Genomic DNA, 27,992 nt, shown 5'->3' with positions numbered 1-27,992 from the left:
CGAAAGATGCTTCTTTTTACAAGGGCCGGATTAAGGTTTCATAAAAACATTTGCTCCTTTTCAAGGCCCGGAATCTGCCTATTTAAATGGGGCGGTTTAATGCTTCATCAAAAGCCTTACATCGCAGAAGTCATTTTTGTATATCTGGACTTTTAGAACCTAAATAACATGTCAGGGAATGAGCAAACCCTGCTGGCTGGACTAAAACTGTCTCCAGCAGGAAGCTAGTTTTCCACAAATGGTCTCCCATCCATGCACAGAGAAGGCTTGGGCCTGCTCAGCTTTAGAGAGTAACCAGAATCTGACTACTGCAAGCAACAGTTGAACTTGTGCTATTTGGATGAATGAAGCTGCTCTGATAGAGGTGTAGCGCATCCTGACAGGTTCAATCAGGCCAGCGGAATGTGCTACCACCTCCATAAATGAGGTCAAATTCACCATTAAAGTAGGGAATTAAAGACCACAGAAAGTCAGGAGGCCAGTTTAATGCCTCATGAGAAGGACACTCCTTTTTACAGGGGCCGGATTAAGGTTTCATAAAAACATTTGCTCCTTTTCACGGCCTGGAATCCGCCTCGTTGTATTAGGACGTTTGATCCCATAGGTACATGTCAGGGAATGAGCCCCCCCTGCTGGCCAGACTAGTTTTTCCACAAAGGTAGCGCATGCTGCCAGACTCTATAAGGTCGGCGGAATGCGCTACCACTTCCATAAATGAGGTCAAATTCATCATTAAGGTAGGGAATTAATGACCACTAAAGGTCAGGAGGCCAGTTCATTGCCTCATCCGAAAGATGCTTCTTTTTACAAGGGCCGGATTAAGGTTTCATAAAAACATTTGCTCCTTTTCAAGGCCCGGAATCTGCCTAGTTAAATGGGGCGGTTTAATGCTTCATCAAAAGCCTTACACCGCAGAAGTCATTTTTGTATATCTGGACTTTTAGAACCTAAAGAACATGTCAGGGAATGAGCAAACCCTGCTGGCTGGACTAAAACTGTCTCCAGCAGGAAGCTAGTTTTCCACAAATGGTCTGCCATCCATGCACAGAGAAGGCTTGGGCCTGCTTAGCTTTAGAGAATAACCAGAATCTGACTACTGTAAGCAACAGTTGAAATTATTATTTTTGGATGAATGAAGCTGCTCTGATAGAGGGGTAGCGCATCCTGACAGGTTCAATCAGGCCAGCGGAATGTGCTACCACCTCCATAAATTAGGTCAAATTCATCATTAAGGTAGGGAATTAATGACCACTAAAGGCCAGGAGGCCAGTTTATTGCCTCATCCGAAAGATGCTACTTTTTACAAGGGCCGGATTAAGGTTTCATAAAAACATTTGCTCATTTTCAAGGGCCAGAATCTGCCTCGTTGTATTAGGGCTTTTGATCCCATAGGTACATGACAGGGAAAGAGCACCCCCTGCTGGCCAGACTAGTTTTTCACAAAGTTAGTGCATCCTGCCAGGCTCTATAAGGCCGGCAGATTGCGCTACCACCTCCATAAATGAGGTCAAATTCATCATTAAGGTAGGGAATTATTGACCACAGAAAGTCAGGAAGCCTGTTTAATGCCTCATCCGAAGGACACTCCTTGTTACATGGGGCGGTTTAATGCTTCATCAAAATCCTTAAACCGCAGAAGTCATTTTTGTATATTTTGACTTTTGGACCCTAAATTACATGTCAGGGAATGAGCAACCCCTGCTGGCTGGAGTAAAAATATCTCCAATAGGAAGCTCGTTTTCCACAAAGGGTCTCCCATCCATGCACAGAACAGGCTTGGGCCTGCTTAGCTTTAAAGAGTAACCAGAATCTGACTACTGCAAGCAACAGTTAAACTTGTTCTTTCTGATTTAATAAAGCTGCTCTAATAGAGGGGTAGTTCATCCTTACAGGTTCAATAAGGAGGCTTCTTTTTACAGCGGCCTTTTGGACCCATAAAGTACATGTCATGGAATGAGCACCCCCTGCTGGCTGAACTAAAACTACCTCTAGCAGGAAACTAGTTTTCCAAAAATGGTCTTCCATCCATGTACATACCAGGCTTAGGCCTCCTTAGCTTTAGTGATTAACCAGAATATGACTACTGCAAGCAACATTTGAGCTAGCTTTGCGCACTTTAATGAAGCTGCTCTGATAGAGGGGTAGAGATTTACACATAATCTGAAAGATTTATACATAATCTGAAAGCTTTCCATTGATGTATGGTTTGTTAGGATAGGACAATATTTGGCCGAGACGTAGTTATTTAGAAAACTGAAGTCTGAGGGTGCAAAAAAATCTAAATATTGAGGAAATCCAAATTAAGTTCTTAGCAATGCATATTACTAATCAAAAATTAAGCTTTTATATATTTACGGTAGGAAATTTAGAAAATATCTTCTTGGAACATGGTCTTTACCTAATATCCTAATGATTTTTGGCATAAAAGAAAAATTGATCATTTTGACTTATATCATATTATTGGTTATTGCTACAAATATACCTTTGCTACTTATGATTTGACACATACACACATAATTATTATAAAACATTATAAAAAAAAGTACTATTTTACAAATGTTTTATTTAGTATTGTTAATTGAAAGAAATATCTGTGGGGAAAAAATACCAGCACATGGCAATTAAAAAGCAATTAATATTAATACACAGTCTTTGTACACTGTTTTAAACTAATAACATATTTTATTGAAAAAAAAAGTATTAATTGTCAAGTCAAATTAAATTAAATCAATCAATAAATGCATGTGATAAGATACTATAGTTTCAAGATTCCACGTACATTGGCTTTTTTCAGTCAGACTATGACTATGATGCAAATAAACACAGTAGACCTGCTAAAGAATTGTTATGGCTGTAAAGAATATACAAAAGCATCATTCATCTGATGACTAAAAAGTGTCTTACAAACCTGGAAATCTCAGAGGCATTAAAATATAAATATTTTAGCAAGTAGTTCATATAGTACCACTAAAAGCAATAAGATAAAAATATTATATTCTCTGTCCTTGAGTTACAACATATAAAATACTGACAAGGCACATGAAAAAAATCTCAAACTTACACAATATTGTGTCAAATATACTGTAAACAACAAAATGTAAAGACAACAAAAAGTGTACATAAAAACTCAAAAATAATCAATACATCATATTTGATTGACTTGATGCAAAGCTGTTTATAAACTAATCAAGTTTTAATTAATTTATTGGAGTAGTATGGTCCTGAGGTGCATCAGAGAAATAGGAAATAGTAAAATAAAATAGGAATGACCACACAAAACACCAGACTGCATGGACAGAGAGATGTAACTATCACTGGAGTGATCACACATATAACACTATTGCTCTTGTGATTTACTTAGAGTCACTTGTTATAGTATGATGAAACAGATCTTGGGAAGCAAGACTGTCACGGTTTGTCATCTCCCATCTGCTCCTCAGGAAATTAAGAAGGAGCTAATATTTAGTGACAATGCCTCTCTGTTCTTATCTGTCTCTTACTCTCTGTGTCTTTACTTTTCTTTGGGTTCAGGTCCAACTGAATGATAAATGGATAATAAATACTCATAAAATCTCATCTTCAGACTCTACTTCTTTCTCTCTTGGTTTCAAAAGCCCCATTTCCATGGGTGGCATCCTCCTCAGTCTGGTTCGCACAGCACTGGAGGCAGAAGAATGAAGGAAAATGAGAAAGAACTCAGCGAATCAAACACACAGAAAGGAAATTTTAGTAAAAGTATTATTTCATATGCAATGTACACTATTGTTCAAATGTTTGGCTCAGTAAGATTTTTAAATGTTTAAGGCTCTTATGCTCACCAAGGCTGAATTATTTAAGCACAAAAACACAATAGATAATAAAAAAAGAGTAATATTGTCAAATATTACTACAATTTAAAATAACTGTTTTGTATTTTAATATATTCAAAAATGTAATTTATTCTTTTGATACAAAGCTGAATTTTCAGCAGCCATTACTTCAGTCTTCAGGACCACATGGTCCTTCAATCTAATAGGCTGATTTGGTTCTCAAGAAAGATTTCTTATTATCAATGTTGAAAACAGTTGTGCTCCTTAATATTTTGAGGACACAAATAATACATTTTGTCTGGTTTATTTCGTGAAGAGTAGGTTAAATGAACAGCATCCATTTAAAATAGAAATCTTTTTTTATTTAATGTATCCCTGCTGAATTTCTCCAGGTATTAAGACTTTTATGGCTTAATATCATGTAAAATTATGTCTCTTACTGAAATATCTAGTAGAAAACCCATGAAAGATTTATGTAATTCGCATTGTTTAATACATCTTTTAAACTATGGGGGGTGCCATTATTTCGATAACGTCAAATGGTTGCATTCGTAAACTGCTGGCTCAACCTGTTGCTATATTCTCCACAACACAACTTGGAATAACTTAAACCAAATGCTGTACCATTGATTTCTTTTTCACAAGGATTCTAAATGCTCTGGATATTGAGTGAAATTCGCACTGAGAAACTCTTTAAGTGGGTGCAGCATCATGAGAAGCATTGACATGTTTACATCCTGCCAGGATAGCATCTAGTGTTTCTTGTATCTGCCATTTGTATGCTACACTATATCGCCAAAAGTATTCGCTCACCCATCCAAATAATCGGAATCAAGTGTTCCAATCACTTCCATGGCCACAGGTGTATAAAATCAAGCACCTAGGCATGCAGACTGTTTCTACAAACATTTGTGAAAGAATGGGTTGCTCTCAGGAGCGTGGAACTGTGATAGGATGCCACCTGTGCAACAAGTCCAGTCATGAAATTTCCTCGCTTCTAAATACATAGTCAACTGTCAGCTCTATTATAAGAACGTGGAAGCATTTGGGAACGACAGCAACTCAGCCATGAAGTGGTAGGCCACGTAAACTGACGGGGGGAGCGGGGTCAGCGAATTCTGAGGCGCATAGTGCGAAGAGGTCGCCAACTTTCTGCAGAGTCAATAGCTACAGACCACTAAACTTCATGTGGCCTTCAGATTAGCTCAAGAACAGTGTGCAGAGAGCTTTATGGAATGGGTTTCCATGGCCGAGCAGCTGCATCCAAGCCATACATCACCAAGTGCAATGCAAAGCGTCGGATGCAGTGGTGTAAAGCACGCCGCCACTGGACTCTAGAGCAGTGGAAACGCCTTCTCTGGAGTGATGAATCACACTTCTCCATCTGGCAATCTGATGGATGAGTCTGGGTTTGGTGGTTGCCAGGAGAACGGTACTTGTCTGACTGCATTGTGCCAAGTGTAAAGTTTGGTGGAGGGGGGATTATTGTGTGGGGTTGTTTTTCAGGAGCTGGTCTTGGCCCCTTAGTTCCAGTGAAAGGAACTCTGAATGCTTCAGCATACCAAGACATTTTGGACAATTCCATGCTCCCAACTTTTTGGGAACAGTTTGGAGCTGGCCCCTTCCTCTTCCCACATGACTGTGCACCAGTGCACAAAGCAAGGTCCATAAAGACATGGATGACAGAGTCTGGTGTGGATGAACTTGACTGGCCTGCACAGAGTCCTGACCTCAACCCGAAAGAACACCTTTGGGATGAATTAGAGCGGAGACTGAGAGCCAGGCGTTCAACATCAGTACGTGACCTCACAAATGCGCTTATGGAAGAATGGTCGAAAATTCCCATAAAAACACCTTGTGGACAGCCTTCCCAGAAGAGTTGAAGCTGTTATAGCTGCAAAGGGTGGACTGACTTCATATTGAACCCTATGGATTAGGAATGGGATGTCACTTAAGTTCATATGCGAGTCAGGGCAATACTTTTGGCAATATAGTGTATTTCAGTAGCTGTGGTCTGCTAAAAGCATCGAAGGCATCAGGGCTAAAGTGGAGAAAACAAAGACATGGGTCTTTAGGAAGTTTTATTCGTCCACAGAATTCTTCCTGTGCTTTTATCTTCTTCATATTGCTAGGAACCCAGCAAAGACTTTGCTTCGTTTGTTGCCCTTCGACTGAAAATTACAACCAAAAAGCCGCACAATGTGCCATCATGCTGTTTTGTGGTAAAAATACTAACAGTAGCAGTAGATCACAGAGTGCACCCATTTCACGTCCTCAAAATAATTGCCGGCCCCCATAGTCCAAAATATGTATAAAACGATTTGCATTTTTTAAGTAAGTAAATCTTTCATTGGTTTTCTACTACATATAGAACAATTTAAATGTAAAGTCGGCAACACCAAGGCTCCAAAAGTATCAAAAATGTATTTAAGAAAACTTTCGCATAGTGTGTAAGAGTAAGAGACATCATTTATGTTATATTAAAACATACAAGCCTTAATACCCAGGGTTCCCTTCAAAAAAATCATACTGATCCCAAACTCTTGAATGGTAGTTTATGTTCCTTTATGTCTGAATTAACGGCGTGTTTTTTGTATGTCATGTTAGTATGAATAGAATGTGTCATGCTCACCAGAGAACAGACCAGTAAACTACAGCTACAGTGAGCAATGCAAACGCCAGGTGCCAGCAGTAACATAATGTGACAAAGACAGCATTGTCATGGTCTGCCTGATCCCATTTGACTTGACTGGGTGGGTACAGCACAAAGCCAATCTAGAAAATACAAGAATAAGTGTTAAACAGTGTTGAGTCAAAATGACTTGCACATTTATGTATGCACTTGCCACACACACACACACACACACACACACACACACACACACACACACACACACACACACACACACACACACACACAGACACACACACAGACACACACACAGACACACAGACACACAGACACACACACACACACACAGACACACACACACACAGACACACACACACACAGACACACACTGACCTGCCAGAACCAGCTGCCTTGCAGTATGGTGAGAGTGGCTCGAAGCAGTTCTAGTAAAATATTCCCTCTGTGGAAAACCTCCAGAAGGCAGATGAAAGCTTGTCCAAAGATGGCATAGAGGAGAAGGGTGTGCACATGGACATCAAGCATATCTCTACCATGGAGATGGTAAAGAAACAGAAATCCTGGAGGAGGCAGACATGTGTTGAATTTTATTTTATGATGACTTATGACAAGCGCTCAATTTGGGTAACAATTCACACATTCTCCAACAGTAAAGGGATAATTCATCCAAAAAAGTTTAATTCTGTCATTAAATACTCACCCTCATGTTGTTCTAAACCTGTAAAGGTCCCTTCACACCAAGAACGATAACTATAAGTACAATGATAAACATATTTGCATCCACACTAGTGATCGATAACTGTCTGTTTTTGTTGCATTTACATGACTTCAACCAGTAGATGTCCTCAACATGCATGTTTCTCTAATATAAATAAAAACAATAAGGACTCTTTTCTACTGCACCTTCAAAGAAGTCAATACAATGTTGTTCAAACTAGCGCTGAATTCCTGAGGTAATTTTATGTTTTATGTTACTCTGTTTGCTTCTCTACAATGTCGCCTGCTATTTCAAATGTACAAGCCACTTAAATTTGAATGAAGTCTGATTAGCTGTCAGTGTTTTATCGTTCATCGGCTGTAAAAAAAAATGTTCTGAAAGTGATCTCAACAATATCGTTGCCCTATATCGTTATCGTTTTAGATTTTTAGAACATTATCTTTATAGTTACAGTTATCGTTCTTGGTGTGAACGGGTCTTAAAACCAAGTTAATCTTTGGAACACAAATGAAGATATTTTTGATGAAATCTGAGAGCTTTCTGAGCCTGCATAGACAGCAGCAAAACTGACACATTCAAGGCCCAGGACTGTCAACCTTAATTTTATTAAGCTATGATCATACTTTTTGGGCTCATTCTGTGCAAAGAAAACATAACGACATTCAACAATTACTGCTCCTCTTTGTCAGGCTTCTGTGTGTTCACAAGTGTGACAGAAAAAGTCATTTTCTGGGCGTTGCTTGATTGCTGTCAGTGATGCTTGATTATTGATTTCTTCAAAAATATCCTCATTTGTATTCCGAAGATGAACAAAGGTCTTTGAGGTTTGGAATGACATGATGGTGAGTCATGACTGGTGACCATTTTAGAAACAGTCTAGGGATTAAAACAAGACCCTACCCTCATTAAAGAAAGCAAGACCCAGCAGCATCCGGTCTAAGGCCAGTGGGGCGATGTCTGTGCTGTGGACAGTGAGAGATATGGCCCCTGCGATGGCAAAAAACAGGTACATGGTGGTGTGCTGCCAGTTCATTAGCTGCTCCCAGTGCTGAGTGGAAGAGTCATACAGCTGAAACTTGGGCCCACCTGCTAAAAACTGCTCTGCGAACATACCTGTGTAAAGAGCAGAAAGAAAACTACCTGAGCAAAAAATATAATAAATAAACATGCTTTCATTACTCATTATACACTGTATAAAATGCTGTGTTAAAAACAGCCCATCACTGGGTGAAATGACAGCAACTGGGTTATTTTTTCTTCCTGTTGGGTAATTTTATTGGGTTTACAAAAAAATAATAATTCTGCACTCTAAAAATGTTGGGTTACTTTTTTAACCCAAATGCTGGGTTCAGCATGTTGAGTCATTTTATTGGGTTATTTTTACCCAGGTGCTGGATAGTTATTCTGTAACTAACTGCTGAGTCGTTTTTAATGGGTTATTAAATATTAGGTTATTTTTTTCTACCCAACCGCTGGGTTGAGCCTGCCTCTGACGAAACAACCCAGCCGCTGAGTAACAATCAGAGTTTGGGCTTTTTGCATCCTCTACAGGAGAGAGCAGTTCTCGGCGAAATCGATTTGGGGCAATTCCTCAGACAAATAAAGGTTTGTATGTATTTAATTTAATTTAAAAGTCTTTACTGTACTGTAAATAATATTATTTTACACATCGCAAAATACATAGACCAGATGCCATAGTCATTTTGCAAGATGGAAACACATTTTGCCTTGCATAACAAATGGATTTTATTTGTTATAATACTGAATTTAATTTAATTTTATGGTAAAATATGATCTCTAATCTTAGTATTGTTTGTTTTTGTCACAAGAATTAGCACTATTTTGGTGAAAAGTGATTACAGAGAAAGGTTGAATACACTTAAATTAAAATGCTACTTTTAAATGTAACATTTTTATTTCTAAAATGCTTGTTAAACAAGTTTAAATGTATGTGTAATATTGTAAACTATGCTGTATTCACCCAAATAAATTCAATTTGTCTTTTATTTTTCTCCATGGTTGTTCTTGCTTAATAATAAATGTTCATATTTTGATTATTGCTGTTGCCTCTATAATTCTGTGTGTGGTTTTTAATTTCCAGCCCATTTTAAGATAGCAATATAAACATTTTTAAACAATAGTTGACTTAAATAAAACAAAAATAAAACATTTAACCCAACCAGCTATATCAAACTAACCAAGCATGTGTTCTGTCCAATATTTACCCAGCGTTGGGTTGCCAAATAACCCAAGATGGGTTGTTTTTAACCCAGCATTTTTTAAAGTGCACTGCTTAAAAACCCGGATATGTGTAGAAGCCCAATTACAAAAGTATAACTGGAAAAGTTTATTACGTATTTATGTACAATGTATAACTCCATGGACAGTTTTATACTTTTTACGAATATACATTTTGTAGTTATGCCAAGCTCTAAAATATTTTACTGGGTAGTAAATAAATGTCTACTAAATTACAAACAAATGAAAAAGTCATTGAGCCTTCAAATAGTGTTGTGGACAATGTTTGAGAACCACTGAGCTAGACCAGCAAACTATACAACTTATTTTTGAACCATTTAAGTTAACTTTTATGGCAAAAAATGGTTCTCAGAACAGTTTCTTTGCTTTGGTCAAGACAAATCAGAAAACTCCATATTTCTCCATATGTATAATTAAACTTCTTATTCTAATAAAGGCATAGCAGCAACTCACCAATAACAGAAAATGATAAAATGACAGCTCCTTCTATGATTTCTATGCGTCGTTGGGTTGCTCGAGATACAAGTCTGCCCGCACCAGCACTTTTATTCCTCCGGGTGGCATACAAAAATGTCTGCTTTGCAGCCCACCACAGGCCGGTGATCAGAAAGAAACTTCCAGGCAATGCGTGGCCTTTAAAACTTCCCATGATTTCCTAAATGTCCTGGAAATCAGAATAACATGTTTATTTAATAATAATATAACAAAAACGACAACACAAAAATCTCTCATCATTATAATTATGCTTCATTATAAAATACAGTGTTTAGTGGACACACTTGGAGACGAAATTTGAGACTTTGTATTCATATAAGCAACACTTTCCCTCCTCAGGAGTAGCATATCAATACAAGATTTACATTTTTACATTTTCCGGCACAGGTTTTGTTACTCCAGTGTGGAGTCTAACAGTGCAGTACATATTTATTGCCAACCTGAACAAATAATTGCACAAACTATACACTGCGGGGGTTAAGAAAATGTCAGAGATACAAATCAAAATGCATAGGAAGGTGCTGCGGGCCGCAGGTGGCCTAATGAGGGGTCCAGGCATGTACCTCTCAGTTCTATTTTTAAACAGCAATGGGATAGCTAGAAAAAAAAAACGTCCAAACCAAGTTAAATCAAAAAGTCTACACTATTAATCTTGGAAGTACCGACATACTAAAAGCAGACTACACGCTTAAACATTCACCAGACACAGGAAGGGCAAAGCTGATTTGAACTTGACAAATGTTTAATATTAAGTTAAACATTTAACGATAAAATCAACTGTTGCTTCTAATCAGTGAAATATAAAGGGAATTGTAAAAACGCCATTTTCTGTTGCTCGTTTCCTCTCACAGAGGATGATTTCTGTAATGCTTAATCAACAGGCTGATCAGTTTTTGGCCCTGAAGTCATCCAGGTCCAAAAGGAAGGCGGTCATTACTGCCATAATCAGTGTGTAATCAGCGTGTATCCTTGAGACCGTGACCTTTTAGCACATAAATGTCTCCTCCTTTCAGAAAGTAGGCTAAATTCAAATATGTGGAAAAAGATGCCATTTAAAGACTACAATAAAGCAGACAGCAAGGACAATGATCAGATAGAGAAAAAACATTGTATATGCTCATATCGAAGGTAAATTAAGGTTGCACAAATGTTTTCTAAAATGAAATTTATGTCACCATTTACCCTCATGTCATTCCAAAGCAATTCACCTTTTGAGAATGAAGAAAGTCATATAGACATGAGGGTGAGCAAATGACAGAATTTTATCCATTATGGGTGAACTATTCCTGTATTTTATTATGCACTGTATGACATCTCTGCAGCTTTGATTAAACCAATCTTTCAGTGGTCTAACTGTTAATCATTGCTCTCCAGGATGCTCAGCTGTTACCATAGAGACAAAATGAAGCTTTGAGAGTCTCTCCAGTGAAGAGGCCCGATCCTTTCATGTGTTTATGACAATATAACAATGACATTTTTACATAATAACAAATATAACAAATACAGTTTTACATAAAAACAAATGGACGTTTTTGTAATGCTTAACTAAATGAGAAAACCGCATTGCACTTTTATATAAAATAAAATATACAAAATCCTAAATGTTACACGATGGCGGAAATACATTTTTAGATCGTTAAAAAAAATTACCTGAAAAACGATTCATCTACCGTTGTCAGTGGAAGACTATAAATAAATGTCTCGATTTCATAAACAACTTCAGATATAATGTTTATTGGGGATAAAGGTCTGCTGTTCACATTTTATTGGGATTTCTCAAGATGGACAGATGAGGAAAGCCTAAAGACATCCCCCTCATATGCTATGCTATAATGATGTTTTCTTTTTAATTTACAGTCTTATAGGGAATACAAAACAGTTTTTGAGTTAATTACAAATATGAAACCAATAATTGCATTAGCTCGCCATCTAGGTCAGTTGTTTGGGGTAACGTTAGATAATAATAAGAAATAAACGTGGAAAAAATAAAATCTTAATTCGGAGACAGTAAGTGGTCTGTATTATTATTTAAGAATACTTAGTTTATATCTTACCTTATAGGTTGACAAATTGGTATATTCTTAAAAATATTAAGAAGAAATCTCAGAGTCGATGTTTTTTTCTCTCGAGACGGGCATTTGATGCTGTCTGAAACAGTGCACTAAATTCGTTCAAACATCCTCTCACGACCCTTCTTTGTCCCTTTTCAGCATCATGACTTTTTACTCCATCAGGAACTCCCAAATCAACAACTTAATCCACTTTTCCAGCTGTTTCGCAACCAGATTTGGGGGTTTATCTTTTTTAGAGCGTCTTCTCACTGGAACCGCCCATTTCGTAAAATGATTGGTTTATTAACAGACCAGACATCATTATTTTCGAATCTGATTGGTTAGCTTACCTGTCAATCAACAGTTGGTCTCTTTTCCACGTGTGCATTTCTTCCCCTTTGAAGACTGTTTGCTACAATCAACAGACATTTTAAACCAGTGGAATAAACTTTTAAAATATAGGCCTATTTTAAAACTTTTTTTTGTATTATTTTATTTATTTTAAAACCTCGGTAAATCAATTAAATATAGATAGACAGACCACAATTCATTTCCAAGTTCTCTATAAACGTTTAGGTACTTTGCAAGAGAAGATAATACGCCTTTGGAATATAGCCAAAGGCTAACTTTTTCCTAATGCTTTGTTCTATTGTCCATTGGACATACTGTTTTATTATAAAGGTATTTACAAGGTTTTGTTGGGTTTATACACTTATTGTATGTTTTATAAATGTAGGGCGGGACATGAGGGCAGGGTTTGTGTACAGTACGTGCACAAAGGCACGGTCACGAGAAGGCTTCGCAACGGAAAGAAGAACATCTTCTCACTGTGTTATTTATTTTACACTTTATAACGTGGCACTCATATTACGTAGTTACAGAAACAACATTTTATACATCTTTGAAACATACATATACATTTTTTGACCATCAGGAGTCAAATTCTCTGCCTTTGAATTTGGCATCTGTACATTAATGAGTAATTCAGCTGTGCATTGTGCAATACATGAAAGTGGAGACCTGGACAAAGTGAATACAAAAAGGCTCTGTGGTCAGACACTTAGCATGCACGGTTTTCAGCCTAGCCAAACATCCTGTCACACCACAGAGGAAAATAAGCAAGGAAGATGGAAAAGAAAGGTCAGGAAAAAATAAAGCCTAGTCTTATCTTAGTGCAAGACCGTATAATCATGCTGGACTGCTACACATATACTCACCTCCACCAGAGATGATTTGTTGTTGTTGTTGTTGTTGTTGTTGTTGTTTTTATTTACATATAAACACACTAAATCAGTGTCCAGGGTCGCAGGCTACAAGCAGACATGGAAATGATCATGCAGTGACGAAAAATGGACATTGTCAGGGAAACTGGACACGAGCAGAGGACCAGTAGAGGGGCTCAGGCATGGTCACATGAACTCGACAGGTGGGACATGATTGTTTCTGCCAAAGCCATTTCTCAAAGCACTGAAAGAAAGGAAAGCCAAATTATGATGAGTCATAATGGCAGAATGTGGCTTTATCTATATTTAGGCTATATAAAAAATCACTAAGCAGTGTACAACAGCTGTAGCAGAGGAATGATGGCACTTGCATGACAACTGCATGCATGAAAAACAGATCTGTTGACCCTTTGAGAGGCAGAACTGTGAACCACCATCGATTTCCATTAGAGTGGCGTGATTAGCCACCAGCTAATTTCCAGCATGTGCATTTAACAAGCTACTGTATCTTCATGACTGCAATTCCTGACATATGACCTGCAAATTCAGGATTTGGCCATATTTACAGTTTCAGCATTCATAATTCTAAATCAAAAACAAGCCAAAACAGTTTATATTCACAGTTTGGTTTTCTAATACAACGTAGCTGTATAAAACGAATAACAGGATTACAAATAATAACAGCTGTTTATCTGATTAATGCACATTAACAAAGAAAAACAAAATTTGAGTGACAGCTTAGTAATACATATGATGTTTCATATAATTCTTATCAAAGGAAAAGGACAAAAATGACTAAAACATGACATTTTAAACAGCAGTATTTTAAAATGTAAATGACTTGAAATAGGAAAATGCTGGTATCTACTGTTTTTCTTTGCTTTTCTGATTTCAGAAGGAGGGAAAAACATAAAACTAGCCTGCAAAGAAGAGATCAGCAAGTTAATTTTTAAGAAAACATACTGTGGAGCTAAACACAAAGTAAAACTGACAATAAACAACTTTTCTGATAATATAGTGAGCGATTATTGTTTAGTTTAACTATACATACAGTACACTCTTAAAAAATAAAGGTTACGATTTTTTAAAATAAACCTTTTGTGCATTTGAAAGTTTCCACAGATGGTAGAGGGTTTGCACTTATGATTTGGTCAGTTACCCGGATGCACGGCCATACTGGTGATACTCGGATGTAAACAACAGCATGGATTGCACAGTCAATGTACTACTGAATATGTTGTTCTGCTAATTTATGCTGTCTAAAACACGGAAAAAAATGTGAAGAAGTTGCTAAATCATATAGAGAAGGACTTAGTAAGCAGGAAAGAGTGATAAAATGTGGTAAAGATACGTATGAGCAGTATTAATTAAGATATTAACCTAATATTTCACCTACCCTGACTAGAAATTATAAAAACCAAATATAAATGTTATCAAGATTCTTGCTCTGGAAATCCTGGTTCAGTTTGGCCAACCACAGATGACTTTTGTTCCTCAGACAGTTTTCTCCTTGATTTGTTATAACTTTGGCAGTCTATAGTACTCCAGGTGTTTTTTCCTGGTTCCGATTGATTAGTACAGCACAAAACATGACAATAACTGATGTTTCATTTGGTTCAGTGACATTGTTTACATTCAGTGCCACCAATATGGCCGATTGATCATCATGAAAACACTCTGTCGATGCCAATAAAGAACCTTTATTTTTAAGAGTGTATGTTAAACTGAAAACAATCAACGCTGTCTACGTAAAGACAGTTGGCGACGGGGTAAGCGATATTCCTCCTGTCCTGGGCAGAACGGTATCTCTTTTCCCCGCTCACAAGCAGGTGCAGAACTCCCACTACGTGGACGTGTGCTGTGCTCCGGCCATTTTGTCTTTCCAATTCATAATCAGAAATGACAGCAGATTCAGTGTCATAGCTGGCACAAAAGCAGCAAGTAACCAGACAAACTTCATGCATGCCAGGTGGGGAAAAGCAACGATTTTGAAAACCTCCTTGTTCACTTGGTGTCATGCGTAAACTTCTATATCCATTAACCCACGGCTTCACTTAACAATTTGATGCTGTTAAAAGGCAAAGAAGGAGAGAAATGATGCAGGAAGTGTTTACCTCTTTATGAAAATGATGGCCACAGTGAAGTTCTTGGATGCCACTCCTTCCATTCCGTAGCTCTTCATGGCAAATAAGACATATGCTATCTGCATCACCCTACATAGGAACCAAACGAAATCATCCCAAACTGTTAATATTAGTCTAATACAGTATATTAAAGTATATAGGATACAGTTTTTTTCAGGTTTTTAAGAAAAGTTTCTTATGCTCACCAAGGCAGAAAAAACACAAAAAGTATTATTGTAAAATATTATTACAATTTTAAAGCTGTTTGCTATTTTAATCTATTTTAAAATTACATGTATTCCTGTGATGGCAAAGCTAAATTTTAAACAGCCGTTACTCCAGTCTTCAGTGTTACATGATCCTTGAGAAATCATTTGAATACAGAACTTTGGCCTCTATATCACCACCTGTAGTTAAAACATGCAACTGCATATCACTTGCGAGTTATTAAACTTAAGTTGTGCTTCGGTACTGGTTTACTGCAAGGTTTGAGGAATTCCAACGGTTATCGATGATCACCTCAGCAGATTTGTTGTGATGCACCAAGACCCGGTAAGAAGTACCAACAAAACAAACGTACAACCTATCAAAAAAGAAAAAAAGCCATCTGATCATTTACGTGTGTATTTGCCATTGTGATTTAAATTATTTGACGTATGCTCTGTCACCTTCCTTTTAATGTAAACTCTCAGTTCCAGATTTATTTGTTTTAAAAACTGATTTCTTAAGAGGTCCCAGGAGTTGCCCTTTAGTTCTGTTTATGTTAAATAGTCTGCTGCAGGTATATAGAAAGACCTTTTATGTTTATGGACATGAAGTAAACTATAGAGGGTTTGCACTAGTCTTGCCAGGCCATCTTGGAGATAACCGGATGTAAACAACAACATTGATTACACGGTTAATGTACTACTGAATACATGTTTTGCTAATTTATGCTGTCTCAGTTTTTAAACCATTGAAAAAACGTGTGGAAGCTGTTAGATCATATAGAGAAGGACTTAGTAAGCAGGGAAGGGCACAATATTTTGACAAACTAAAGTTAATAGGTGGTAAAGATAAGTATGTGCAGTATTAATTAAGATATTAGCTTAATATTTCACCTACTTGACCAGAAATGATAAGAACAAACGCGAATGTTGTCAAGATTCTCCCCCGAAATCCTGGTTAATTTTGGCCAACCACAGACGACTTTTGTTCCTCAGATTTTTGTACTCTTCTCCTTGATTTGTTATTACTTTTGGCAGTCAATAGCACTCCAAACGTTTTTCCCTGTCTGACAGATTTGTACAGCCCAAAACATGACAATAATTGACCATTTTCAGAGTTTCCTTCGGTTCAGTGGCATTGTTTAAACGAGCGTTGTGAAAATACTCTATACCATTATCATTTCCATGTAAACTACAAAAACACAAATTTGTGAAAACAGTTAAGTCATGAGCATCTATATTATGTGTTCAGTTTACAGGTATGTGTGCCAGGCGCATAAAGTTTCTACTGAACTGGTGTAACCGAGGCCAGCAAGAAAGAGCTGTTCAGGTAAACCTCAGTCTTTTGATCTCAAGAAGCACATTAGCAGCTGATGTAGGGACTGCAGGTGAGTAGAACCAAAGGGGGCATGCATAATACAGTGTTTTTAACCATTTGATCTGTGTGAATGGGGATCGTTTTGGCAATGTATGCAAAACTTTTCAGAAACACAAAGGAAACAGTTTCTCTGCTTGTATGATTCTGTGGGAAACTGTCTTTATACAGCAGCTACAACATTTAACAAATCAAATTCTGCCCAAAAATGACTCAGAAATTGATTTAGTTAATTAACTCATCCATCAGACCCACTGGTTTGATATTTGAATTGAATGCTATGACACTGAGACATTTTTAAGTATGACTATTTTGGTCTTCTGTATGTGACATGACCTGACGGTCCCTCACCCCCCACTGATATCACCTTCTGGTTATTGAAACGCAGCCTCTTCTCTAAGCACTCTGTGAGCTCTGGAATGGTGCTGATGTGACATTCAGGTCCCCCCACTTTGGTTCGGCTGTTTTCGTCTGAAGACACGCGGCGGGCACGACAATGAGTGTGCGCCTCCTTCTCCTCACGGCTCTTTAGGTGGACAGGGACAGGGGCCATGGTGTTAGCATGGAGATGATTCGCCCGCATGGCTTCTAGCTGAGACTTTTTAATATAGAAACCAAGACAGAAAGAAAGGGGAGACAGTCCATTAAATAGAAAACCATCATATAAGCTATATTTAATAATGTTAATCATATAAGTGACCATGGACCATGAAACCAGTAATATAGGGGTCAATTTATTGAAATTGAGATTTATACATCATCTGAAAGCTGAATAAATAAGCTTCAAATAAGCTTCCCATTGATGTGTGGTTTGTTAGAATAGGACAATATTTGAAAATCTGGAATCTGAGGGTGCAAAAAAATCTAAATATTAAGAAAATCACCTTTAAAGTTGTCCAAATGAAGTTCTTAGTTATGCATATTCATATTACTAAATTACGTTTTGATATATTTACAGTAGGAAATTTACTAAATACCTTCATGGAACATGATCTTTATTTAATATTCTAATACATTTTGTCATAATAGAGAAATCTATAATTTTGACCCAAACAGTGGATTTTTGCCTATTGCTACAAATATACTCGTGTTACTTAAGACTTAAGGTTTTGTGGTCCAGGGTCATATACTGTAGTGTATACATAATCAGAATCATTAAATGATTATAGTTTGTTTACAAATTTTAAGTTAAGTACATATTTTATATTAAGCTGCATGACATAAATGGCTTTTGCATTTCCTAAAGCAAATAAATGATGAAGTTAGTATGGTAAGGCTCAATATAAATACCCATATTAGAAACTTATATAATCATTTTGCTTGGAAATGCAGTAAATAAACATAATAGTCTGTAAGCTCTTATTTGGCAAGGATCAAAATAGGTTAATTATTCTTGAGCAGTCCATAATGACTTGTATAAGCATTTCACTTGAAGTCAAGCTAATCATAGGAGCTTCACCTAATAACCTTGAGCTATTTACGGCCATTCACTATTGCCTCTTGGGCTGGATTACACTATTTACAAATAGCTACATCACTTTCCCCAAGAGTTTGTGTGTGTGTGTGTGTGTGTGTGTGTGTGTGTGTGTGTGTGTGTGTGTGTGTGTGTGTGTGTGTGTGTGTTTTTGTGACATATCAGGACACAAATTGGTGTAATAACATGGGTATGACATAGGTATTACAAGGAGAGGGTGACTTATGAGGACATTGCCCATGTCCCCACTTTTCAAAAGGCTTATAAATCATACAGAATACGTTTTTTTGAGAATGTAAAGATATGCACAGTCTCCTGTGAGGGCTAGGTTTAGGTGTAGGGAAGGTGTAGGGTGATAGCAAATATCGTTTGTACAGTATAAAAACCATTACGTCTATGGAATGTCCCCACAATTCACAAAAACAAACATGTGTGTGTGTGTGTGTGTGTGTGTGTGTGTGTGTGTGTGTGTGTGTGTGTGTGTGTATGCATTGCCAAAACTAGCTTCCTGACCTAATGCAACAGTTCAAATATGCACTTATCTGCAGCTTGCAGAAAATACACAATTGAGGGGGGAAATGGGAGAGAACTGCCTGAGAAAAAAATTCTGAGAAGAAGTTTAAACCTATTTAACATGCCTCCATGCCACTAAGAAACAGTGAAAATCAATTATCTATATAAATAGGTAAGAAAGAAAAAGAATGATTAAATTCCTACAGAAATGTCCATTTTAGTCAGATTCTGCATGTAAAATCATGCAAAGCCACCTTAGCTTGTGACTTTTAGAACAGCACTTTTTACACTGATCGCATTACAATCAGATCTGAGCATTATGAATAATAAGATTTCTGACCCTGGACCACAAAACCAGTCATAAGTCGCACTGGGATAAATGTAGCATTAGCCAACAATACATTGTATGGGTCAAAATTATTGATTTTTCTTTTATGCCCAAAATCAGTATTAAGTAAAGATCATGTTCCATGAAGATATTTTGTAAATGTCCCACCATAAATATATCAAAACTTTGATTAATAATATGCATTGCTAAGAACTTCATTTGGACATCTTTAAAGGCGATTTTCTTAATATTTAGATTATTTTTAGCACCCTCAGATTCCAGATTTTCAAATAGTTGTATCTCAGCCAAATGTTGTCCTAACAAACCATACATCAATGGGAAGCTTATATATATTCAGCTTTCGGACGATGTATAAATCTCAATTTCAAAAAATTGACCCTTATGACTGGTTTTGTGGTCCATGGTCACATTTAACCAACAAAACAGATGCTGTGACGTATAGAGCAACATATGGATAAGAATTTGGATGATTTTATCGTTTTGTTTTCAAGAGAGAGCTGCTTTTCTAGTAAATGTATTATCACTGTAATCCATTTAATCTACTTTGCATACCAACTATCTGTAAATATATGTATAGTATATTAATTATATTTACTAAATAGTGTTTTTAACGCACACACACACGCACACACACACACACACACATGTTGGGTTTACATGTTTTATGGGGACATTCCATAGGCGTAATGGTTTTTATACTGTACAAACCGTATTTTCTATCGCCCTAACCCTACCCTACACCTAAACCTAGCCCTCACAGGAGACTGTGCATACTTTTACTTCATCAAAAAAACTCATTGTGTATGATTTATAAGCCTGTTTCCTCATGGGGACCTGAGAAATGTCCCCACAAGGTCAAAATCTACTGGTATTCCTATCCTTGTGGGGACATTTGGTCCCCACAACGTGATGAATACCAGGTACACACACACACACACACACACACACACACACACACGTTGGGTTTACATGTTTTATGGGGACATTCCATAGGCGTAATGGTTTTCATACTGTGCAAACCGTTTTTTCTATCGCCCTACACTTACCCTACACCTAAACCTAGCCCTCAAGGGGAAAGTGCATACTTTTACTTCATCAAAAAAAATGTTGTGTTTTCATATTTTATGGAAACATTCCATAGACGTAATGTTTTTTACACTTTACTGTATTTAAACCTAACCCTCACACAAAACCTCTCAAAAACTTAATTCTGTATGATTTATAAACTTGTTTTTTGCCCCCATAAGGTCAAAATGACTGATATTACTTTGTGAGGACATTTGGTCCCCATAACCTACACTGTAAAAAGTTTGCTGTAAATTTTACAGTAACTTACTGGCAGCTGGATGCCAGTAAGTTACTGTAAAAATGTTTACAGTATTAATACTGTAAGTGCATTTACAGTACTAAAAGGTCTTTACTGTAATTTCATTTACAGTATTTTTACTGTAATTTCATTTACAGTATTTTTACTGTAATTTCATTTACATTATTTTTACTGTAATTTAATTTACAGTGTTTTTACTGTATCTTCAATTACAGTATTTTTACTGTATTTTCAATTACAGTATCAGTACTATAGAGTTTATTTTCATTTATTTTAAACATTTTTTACCTGTAAAAACAATCCAATTAACCTACAGCACTGTAATTTAAGATTTTTACCACCCCAACCCCATAAAAATCACAATAACTCATAAGCATTAGTTCTGATAATATTCTTTTTAATTGTTGAACATTTTCTTTTTAAAAGTACAGAGACTTTGTATCATGGCAAACATACACATACTGAAAAGCAAAAATAAGTAAGTACACTACCAGTCATAAGTTTTTGAACACTAAGATTTTTTTAAAGAATTCTCTTCTGCTTACCAAGCCTGCATTAATTTGATCCAAATTTAATTTATTCCTTTGATCAAAGCTGAATTTTCAGCATCATTACTCGTCTTCAGTATCACATGATCCTTCAGAAATCATTCTAGTATGCTGATAAACATTATTTAATTTTTAGATTTTTCAGGATTCTTTGATGAATAGAAAGATATTATTTAGCAAGGATGATTTAAATTGATCAAAAGTGATAATAAAGACATTCATAATGTTACAAACTATTTCTGTTTCAGATAAATGCTGTTTATCTGAACTTTCTATTCATCAAAGAAACCTGAAAAAAAAAAAATGTATTTTAGCATTATAATAATTTCAGCAACATCATAATAATAGTTTTTGAGCAGAAAATCAAATTATTAGAATGATTTCTGAAGGATCATGTGACTGCAGTAATGATGCTAAAAATTAAGGTTTGATCACAGCAATAAATTACATTTTAAAATATATTCAAAAAGAAAACAAGAAATTATTTTAAATAATAAAAATGGTTCAAAAGTGTACTGTGTTTGCTGTACTTTGGATCAAATGAATGCAGGCTTAGTGAGCAGAAGAGACCTTCTTTAAAAACATTTAAAATCTTACTGTTCAAAAGCTTTGTCTGGTAGTGTAAATAAAATAAAATCATACAGTAAAAATGTGTTTGTGTTGTGTTAAATTTTAGTAGTTTTGAGTCAAAGTTGACAAGCTCTCTGATGAGAAACGGCAGAATGGGATTCAGGCTGATGCTTGTTGTTTGCACCCTCTTTCCAGAAGTCCATCTGATCTGTGACTGTCAATGCATTTGCTGCCACAAAGGTTGACTGTCTGAACAAACCTGCAAGCACAAGAAAAACAGTGTTTAAAGAATTTGCCTCAACTGTCAAACTTGGTGCTGTATGCATTTAAAAAAAAAAAGATATACTACATACGAACGCAGTAGTAAGAAAAAAAACTGAAGAAACTTTTTCTTGAAATTTTTTATAAAGAATTTTATGAATGGGTCAGTAAGTCACTGATTCTAGGTGTTTAAAAAAGGTAAATTCATTCAGTAATGAAACACTGCTGTGTGCAGAGATGCACAACATGGCTTTGTTAAGAACCGTTTTTACTAAATGGAGCAAAAAGACAATACTTTCTTCATGATTTAAATCACTTAATATTACATTCTTGTTTATTGAATTTTGTTGCCCTGACACTCAAAAGTCTGCCACAGACCATGCTAAATGCTAACCAATCTGTTCATATAAACATTCTAAACGTGTGTTTCCTAGAAAGTCTGTGCATATAATAAGCCTACTATGATTAAAAATCTCTAATTGTTGCTTTACAGTAACAATAATCTAAATTGACAGACGGTAAGATTGCTATTATGAATTTAAAGGTTACAGTAAGTTAAAGATACCTGAAGCAGCTGCATTTTGCTGTTTAAATGCTGGTTTAATAGAAATAATTTTAATGTGCATGCAAACTCAATCTTGATGTGACAAGACATGGTAATAAAAAACATTCCCCGGAAATAAATACCTTTCAAATGTGTACTTTAAATACAATATAACTTGCTTAGGATAAAAGCATCTGAAAAATGCATGAATGTAAATGCAATGTAAAACAAAAATGTTTTGGGTTACCTGATTCTGCATGTCTGTAAAATGGACAGCTGGCTGTATGATGATTCTGCCCCTGATGGTCAGCATCCAGTTAGTGCTTGGAGAAATCTCCTGTAACAGACAGTGTCACAACACCCTTTTAGTGTTACTATAGTTTATGATCAGAAAAGACAACTACTGTACAGTAATAAAATCTACATTTTTAATAAAATAAACATTTATAATATTTATTAGCAAAACTTGTTATATTAATATATTGCTAGCCCGTTACTCTCTTTAAAAGGTTAACCTGTTCTGCAAGTCAGTGGAGAACAGCAGCCTGTGGCTAATTTGGCTAATTTAGTAACGTTAACATTAACTTAGTTAAATTGATGAAAGGGGAAGCTCACCTGTTGTTTGCACCGCGACGACGGCAATCACCAGAAAAGACTCTAATACACCTCCGATGCAGACGACATGACCACAAGACCACAAACTTGAAAATAAAACACAAAAGATGCAGTTAACCGCGGTGTTCAGTTTTACCTCAGTGTTTCATGTTAGCGCGCTGTTTATGTCACGTCTGTCACTGAAGGGACCGTCTATAAAGTTACATACGACATTCATACACACATTTCTTACTTAAACATCATTTGAAGAGAATTACCTTGCCAGCTATAAAGAGGCAGCGTTTAAAAGATATTATGCTGCTCTGTGACTAACGTTAAGCTTGTCAACTTCGGCTTACTGACATTATTAGCTTACCAGTTCATGTTATCGTCGATACTATGGCAGTCATTCACAGAAGAAGATCCAAAATAACGTTACACCTCCGCGCTCCGACGTTACAGACGACATCCAGACCAGAAACTTGAAAATGACAAGCAAAAGAAGGGCTTGAAAATACAGTTTAAAATCTCCACAGAAACAGTGGTGTTGCTTAACGCACTTTACCTCAGTATTTCACCTCAGTTTGCTGTTAAGCTTGAGTAACGGGCTCGTCAGACGAACTAACTTGCATTAAAGGGCAGCACAATATACAAACGTGTTTCTCAGTTTAAATAAAGTTTATTTCGACTAATATAGGTCACCTTAATTTACTCACCAGTCCATGTTTTCACCGTTATGGCGGCGCCCCGGCCGTCAGTCAGAAAAAAAAGGCTACCGACAGGAAAAACACGATGAATATTGTTAGTTTGCTGTTAACAAGTGAAAACAAATTAAAATTGTTCAGTTTTTCATAAAACAGAAATAATATACTAACCTTTTTGTCGAGTTATTGATGCAACATTTCTCTTTTGTCCTTTTTACCGCCACTTCCTCTCAACAGGAGAAAAAAAAATCTCCCTTGCCATTGGTCAATTTTTCGCGGGCAAGTTCACTACTGTAAACGGATTTACAGTAGTGGAGAATTACAGTAGTGATCATATATTTTCCCATAATCCTTTGCAGTTTACAGTAAAATACTGTATATACATTTTACAGTATCTTACTGTAGATATTACAGTAAAATACTGTTCAAATTACAAAATTCGGTTACAGTGTACACTAGAATCAGTAAAAAGTATGACATGACAAATTATGCTTAGCACAAAGTGCAGGAAAATAACAGTCAGCTTTAAATTTATTTTAGAACTTAAGAATACTAGCCCTTTATCAACAATTTCTTTTACTTCTTATGTAAATTGGGGTTATTTAAAGCTAACTGCATGTGACCAGGCATCCATCACAGGCATCCATTTTGACATTCTTCTCCCTTGACTATGTGTACAGTGTGTAGATATATAAGGGGGTTATGAGGCGTGAGAAAGAGCGTGTGATGCACTGATGTGTGGGGAAAGAGAATGAATTGCTGCTGGGTCACTACTGCTAATCAGAGCACAGTTTCCTGTTTTTGTAGCGTTCTCTTCCAAAACCCGTTATGCAATGCGTTACCCAGCTTTGTTTACAAGATCAGCTCATGCTGCGTGTTAAACACAGCAAAAAATCATGCCTTAAGCCATAAACACAGTAATAGATTCCTGCTAGACTTCTAGACTGGACATTGTAAATGGATTAGCTGGCTCCCAGATGCAGTAAAGGAGTAAGGTGTGTGGATGTATGTTACAGTGATTTTACCACATTAAAGGATGGTCTTAATAATACATTTTTATTTCTCATTGTAAAAAAACTGTATATTGCTCATTTTATAAAATAGCAGCAACAGCACTATAATAAAAGACACCACTGCTTAATAAACAGTTAAATCTATTGTTAATAATTATGAATATATAATATTTTTATACAATATATTATATTTACAATATAATATATTGTATAAAAATGTTAAATATTATAAAAAATTGTATTTTATATTTATATGAATTTGAGTATATAATTATAATATTGTGACTATGATGATTTGTCAATATTACATAATATTTATTATTTCACAGCCTAATTAATATTTATGTAATCAATTAAAATAAAAAAATAAAAAATCATTATCCATTGTTTCCATTAACATGGCTCGTCATATCAGATTTTTACGTTTAATAATGAGATATTTATTATATATTTTAGTGCTGTCAAAGCAATTACTTGCATTCAAAATATATGTTTGTTTATATATTTAAGAAATATATGATATATATGAATATTTATGTATAATATCATATATAAATAGGAGTATAGACACACACACGTAAATATTTAATATATATATAAATATATACAATTAAATATATATATGTGTGGGTGTGTGTGTGTGTGTGTGTGTGTGTGTGTGTATACACAAATGTTTATTTTGGGTATAATTAATTGCAATTAACTGATTGGCAGCACTAATATTTCATAAATGATCATACTTTTCAGTTTATGATCATTATTCTATTCTATTCTATTCTATTCTATTCTATTCTATTTTATCACATTACATTATGTATAAAACAATATTTCTGCCAAGTGATATAGTTCATAACTGTTGGCTCATTTTTATAATGACTTTTAACATAGATTGTCAAGTCAGAAATTTAAGTTGAATATTTTTAAACAATATGAAATTATATTTAATTACTGTAAATAATATTACATCATATAACTAGTTAAAACTATCCATTTTATAACAAAAAACTCTTTCTTTGTTTTGTATAGTACAATTGGGACACTGGACCACAAAACCAGTCAAAAATAGCACAGGTATATTTGTAGCAATAGCCAACAATACATAGTATGGGTCAAAATTATCGATTTATCTTTTCATGCCAAAAATCACTAGAGTATTAAATAAACATCATGTTCCATGAGGATATCAAGTGAATTTCCATGAAATATATCAAAAAACTTTTGATTTTTGATTAGTAATATTGCTAAGAACTTCATTTAAACAATTTCAAAGACAATTTTCTTAGTGTTTAGATTCGTTTTGCACCCTCAGATTCCAGATGTTCAAATAGTTGAATCTCAGCCAAATATTGTCCTATCATAACAAACCATAAATCAATGGAAAACTTAATTATTCAGCTTTCTTTAAATCTCAGTTTCAAAAAAATGACCCTTATGCCTGGTTTTGTGGTCCAGGGTCACAATTATATATTGCATTTCTGCTCATTCCCATTCTCTTAACATAATTCCACATGTGCACTACCTTACCATGCAGGGCAAAGAGGCACGTCGGTCAGCTTTGTTGCGCGAGGGCCTCCTGAAACTCCTCTTCCTATCTTTGGCGTGCTCCTCCCCGTGCCCCCAGTAACTGCTCATCCACTTGGTAAAGTTCCCATCATCGTCCTCGTCATTGTCCATAATAATTGCGGGAAGCAGCCGAAGAGACAGCTTGGGAACCGGTGTGCGGAGCTCTCGGTGAGGCTCCTGTCTCCTGCAAAGAAAAAATGCACCAGGGTGCAGCCAGCGTACGATGATCCAGCTGGGTCAGACGAGGCTCCTGCTGCTGCTGCTGATGTTGTCCTGGAGCTTCTGAGGAACTCTTTAGTGGAAGGCAATGTGAAGTCTAGACTCCAGACTGAGCTTGGCTTGACGGTAGGTTGCAATTAGATTCCACCAGTTAGGTGCTCACAATGTGTGGGTTTAATTGCTCTAAGCCAACCCAAAAATACGTTTGTTGAAGTCTTTAAATAAGTGAATCCCTGTAATCTGTTTAACACGAGAGAGGGAGGAGAATATAGTATAGAGGCGGGAGAGGTATAGGAGGGAGAGGACGAGCTAGATAAACAATAAGAGAGACAGAGAGAGAGAAAGAGAGAGAGGGGGAGAGAGAGAGAGAGAGAGAGAGAGAGAGAGAGAGAGAGAGAGAGAGAGAGAGAGAGAGAGAGAGAGAGAGAGGGAGAGATGGTGTTTTTGGGTTGGTGCTCTGCTTTTAATCTTTCCATTACAGAGCAATGGGCCTGGGGGTGGAAGGGAGGGTGGAAGTTAGTCACACACACTCTGTGCAACTCCAGTTCTCCCATACTTTCCACTCACTGAGCACATCAAACCTGTCAATAATTATGGACTGCTGCAGGCGAGAACCAGTATGTGTTCGAGAATCAGTGTGATCATGTGTTTATGCTTCAGTACTGTCTGGCAATGAGTAAAGTAAGACTGCCAATCGATGCAGTTGGCATTCATCGAGTGTAATGGCTAGACTTTGTTCTAATAATGACAAATGCTTTGTAGTGTAACCATTAGAGCAGTAATATCAGTTGGGTAACACTTTATATTTATAATTCTTTATTTAGATGTTTCTAATGTATGTTGTAAAGCATTATATGTTTTAATAAATAACTGTAACCAAAGTTAAAATGCATTGCAATATTTACAGATTCCTTGTTATATATGAATTGGTTTGTTTGTTATGCTTTTAATACATTATAATTTAAAAAGCTAATAGATAAGTATATGTTATTATAATTGCGGTGCATTACTCAACATTAATGCATTAAATATTTTATAAGGCATTATATATAAAGTGTCATTGAAGATAATTTGTGACCCTGGACCAAAAACCATTCATAAATTAAAATGTATAGATCATAAATAAGCTTTCCACTGACGTATGGTTTGTTAGAATAGGACAATATTTGGCCGAGATACAACTATTTGAAAATCTGGAATCTGAGGGTCCAAAAAAATCTAAATATTGATAAAATAAAAAAAAGGTTTTATATATTTATGGTTAGGAAACTTACAAAATATCTTAATTTAACATGATCTTAATAACCCAATGATTGTTGGAAGTAAAGAAAAATCGATAATTTTGACCTGTACATGTATTTTTGGCTATTGCTACCAATATACCCTTGCTACTTAAGACTGGTT

At 36.0% G+C, this 27,992-nt stretch overlaps 2 protein-coding genes and 1 long non-coding RNA gene across 4 annotated transcripts; all 3 read right to left on the bottom strand.

The window, feature by feature from the left end:
• Nucleotides 1-2,543: 2,543 nt before the first annotated feature.
• On the bottom strand, nucleotides 2,544-12,231 carry LOC141347223 (transmembrane protein 45B-like). Its single transcript, XM_073852227.1, has 6 exons — nucleotides 11,986-12,231; nucleotides 9,890-10,100; nucleotides 8,078-8,290; nucleotides 6,835-7,019; nucleotides 6,442-6,584; nucleotides 2,544-3,660 (listed from the first exon to the last, which is right to left on the bottom strand). Exons 2-6 carry the CDS (start codon nucleotides 10,083-10,085, stop codon nucleotides 3,564-3,566), a joined length of 834 nt encoding a protein of 277 aa, XP_073708328.1. The 5' UTR covers nucleotides 10,086-10,100; nucleotides 11,986-12,231; the 3' UTR covers nucleotides 2,544-3,563.
• A 581-nt stretch (nucleotides 12,232-12,812) lies between these two features.
• Nucleotides 12,813-26,877, bottom strand: LOC141347058 (uncharacterized). Of its 2 annotated transcripts, none has more exons than XM_073852033.1 (4): nucleotides 26,331-26,877; nucleotides 17,277-17,507; nucleotides 15,320-15,418; nucleotides 12,813-15,083 (listed from the first exon to the last, which is right to left on the bottom strand). In XM_073852033.1, exons 1-4 carry the CDS (start codon nucleotides 26,478-26,480, stop codon nucleotides 14,940-14,942), a joined length of 624 nt encoding a protein of 207 aa, XP_073708134.1. In that variant the 5' UTR covers nucleotides 26,481-26,877; the 3' UTR covers nucleotides 12,813-14,939. The 2 variants fall into 2 exon arrangements, with proteins under 2 accessions (XP_073708134.1, XP_073708135.1); XM_073852034.1 differs by having other exon boundaries at nucleotides 12,813-13,449.
• LOC141346283 (uncharacterized) lies at nucleotides 21,254-23,278 on the bottom strand. The gene is made up of 3 exons (XR_012357185.1): nucleotides 23,111-23,278; nucleotides 22,743-22,832; nucleotides 21,254-21,949 (listed from the first exon to the last, which is right to left on the bottom strand). It is a non-coding gene; the product is annotated as an uncharacterized lncRNA (long non-coding RNA).
• Nucleotides 26,878-27,992: the final 1,115 nt, after the last annotated feature.

Source organism: Garra rufa, chromosome 12, assembly GCF_049309525.1.
Source record: "Garra rufa chromosome 12, GarRuf1.0, whole genome shotgun sequence".
Lineage (NCBI taxonomy): Eukaryota > Metazoa > Chordata > Actinopteri > Cypriniformes > Cyprinidae > Garra > Garra rufa.
The sequence above is the reverse complement of the archived record's forward strand: the minus strand, read 5'-3'. Positions and strand labels throughout refer to the sequence as shown.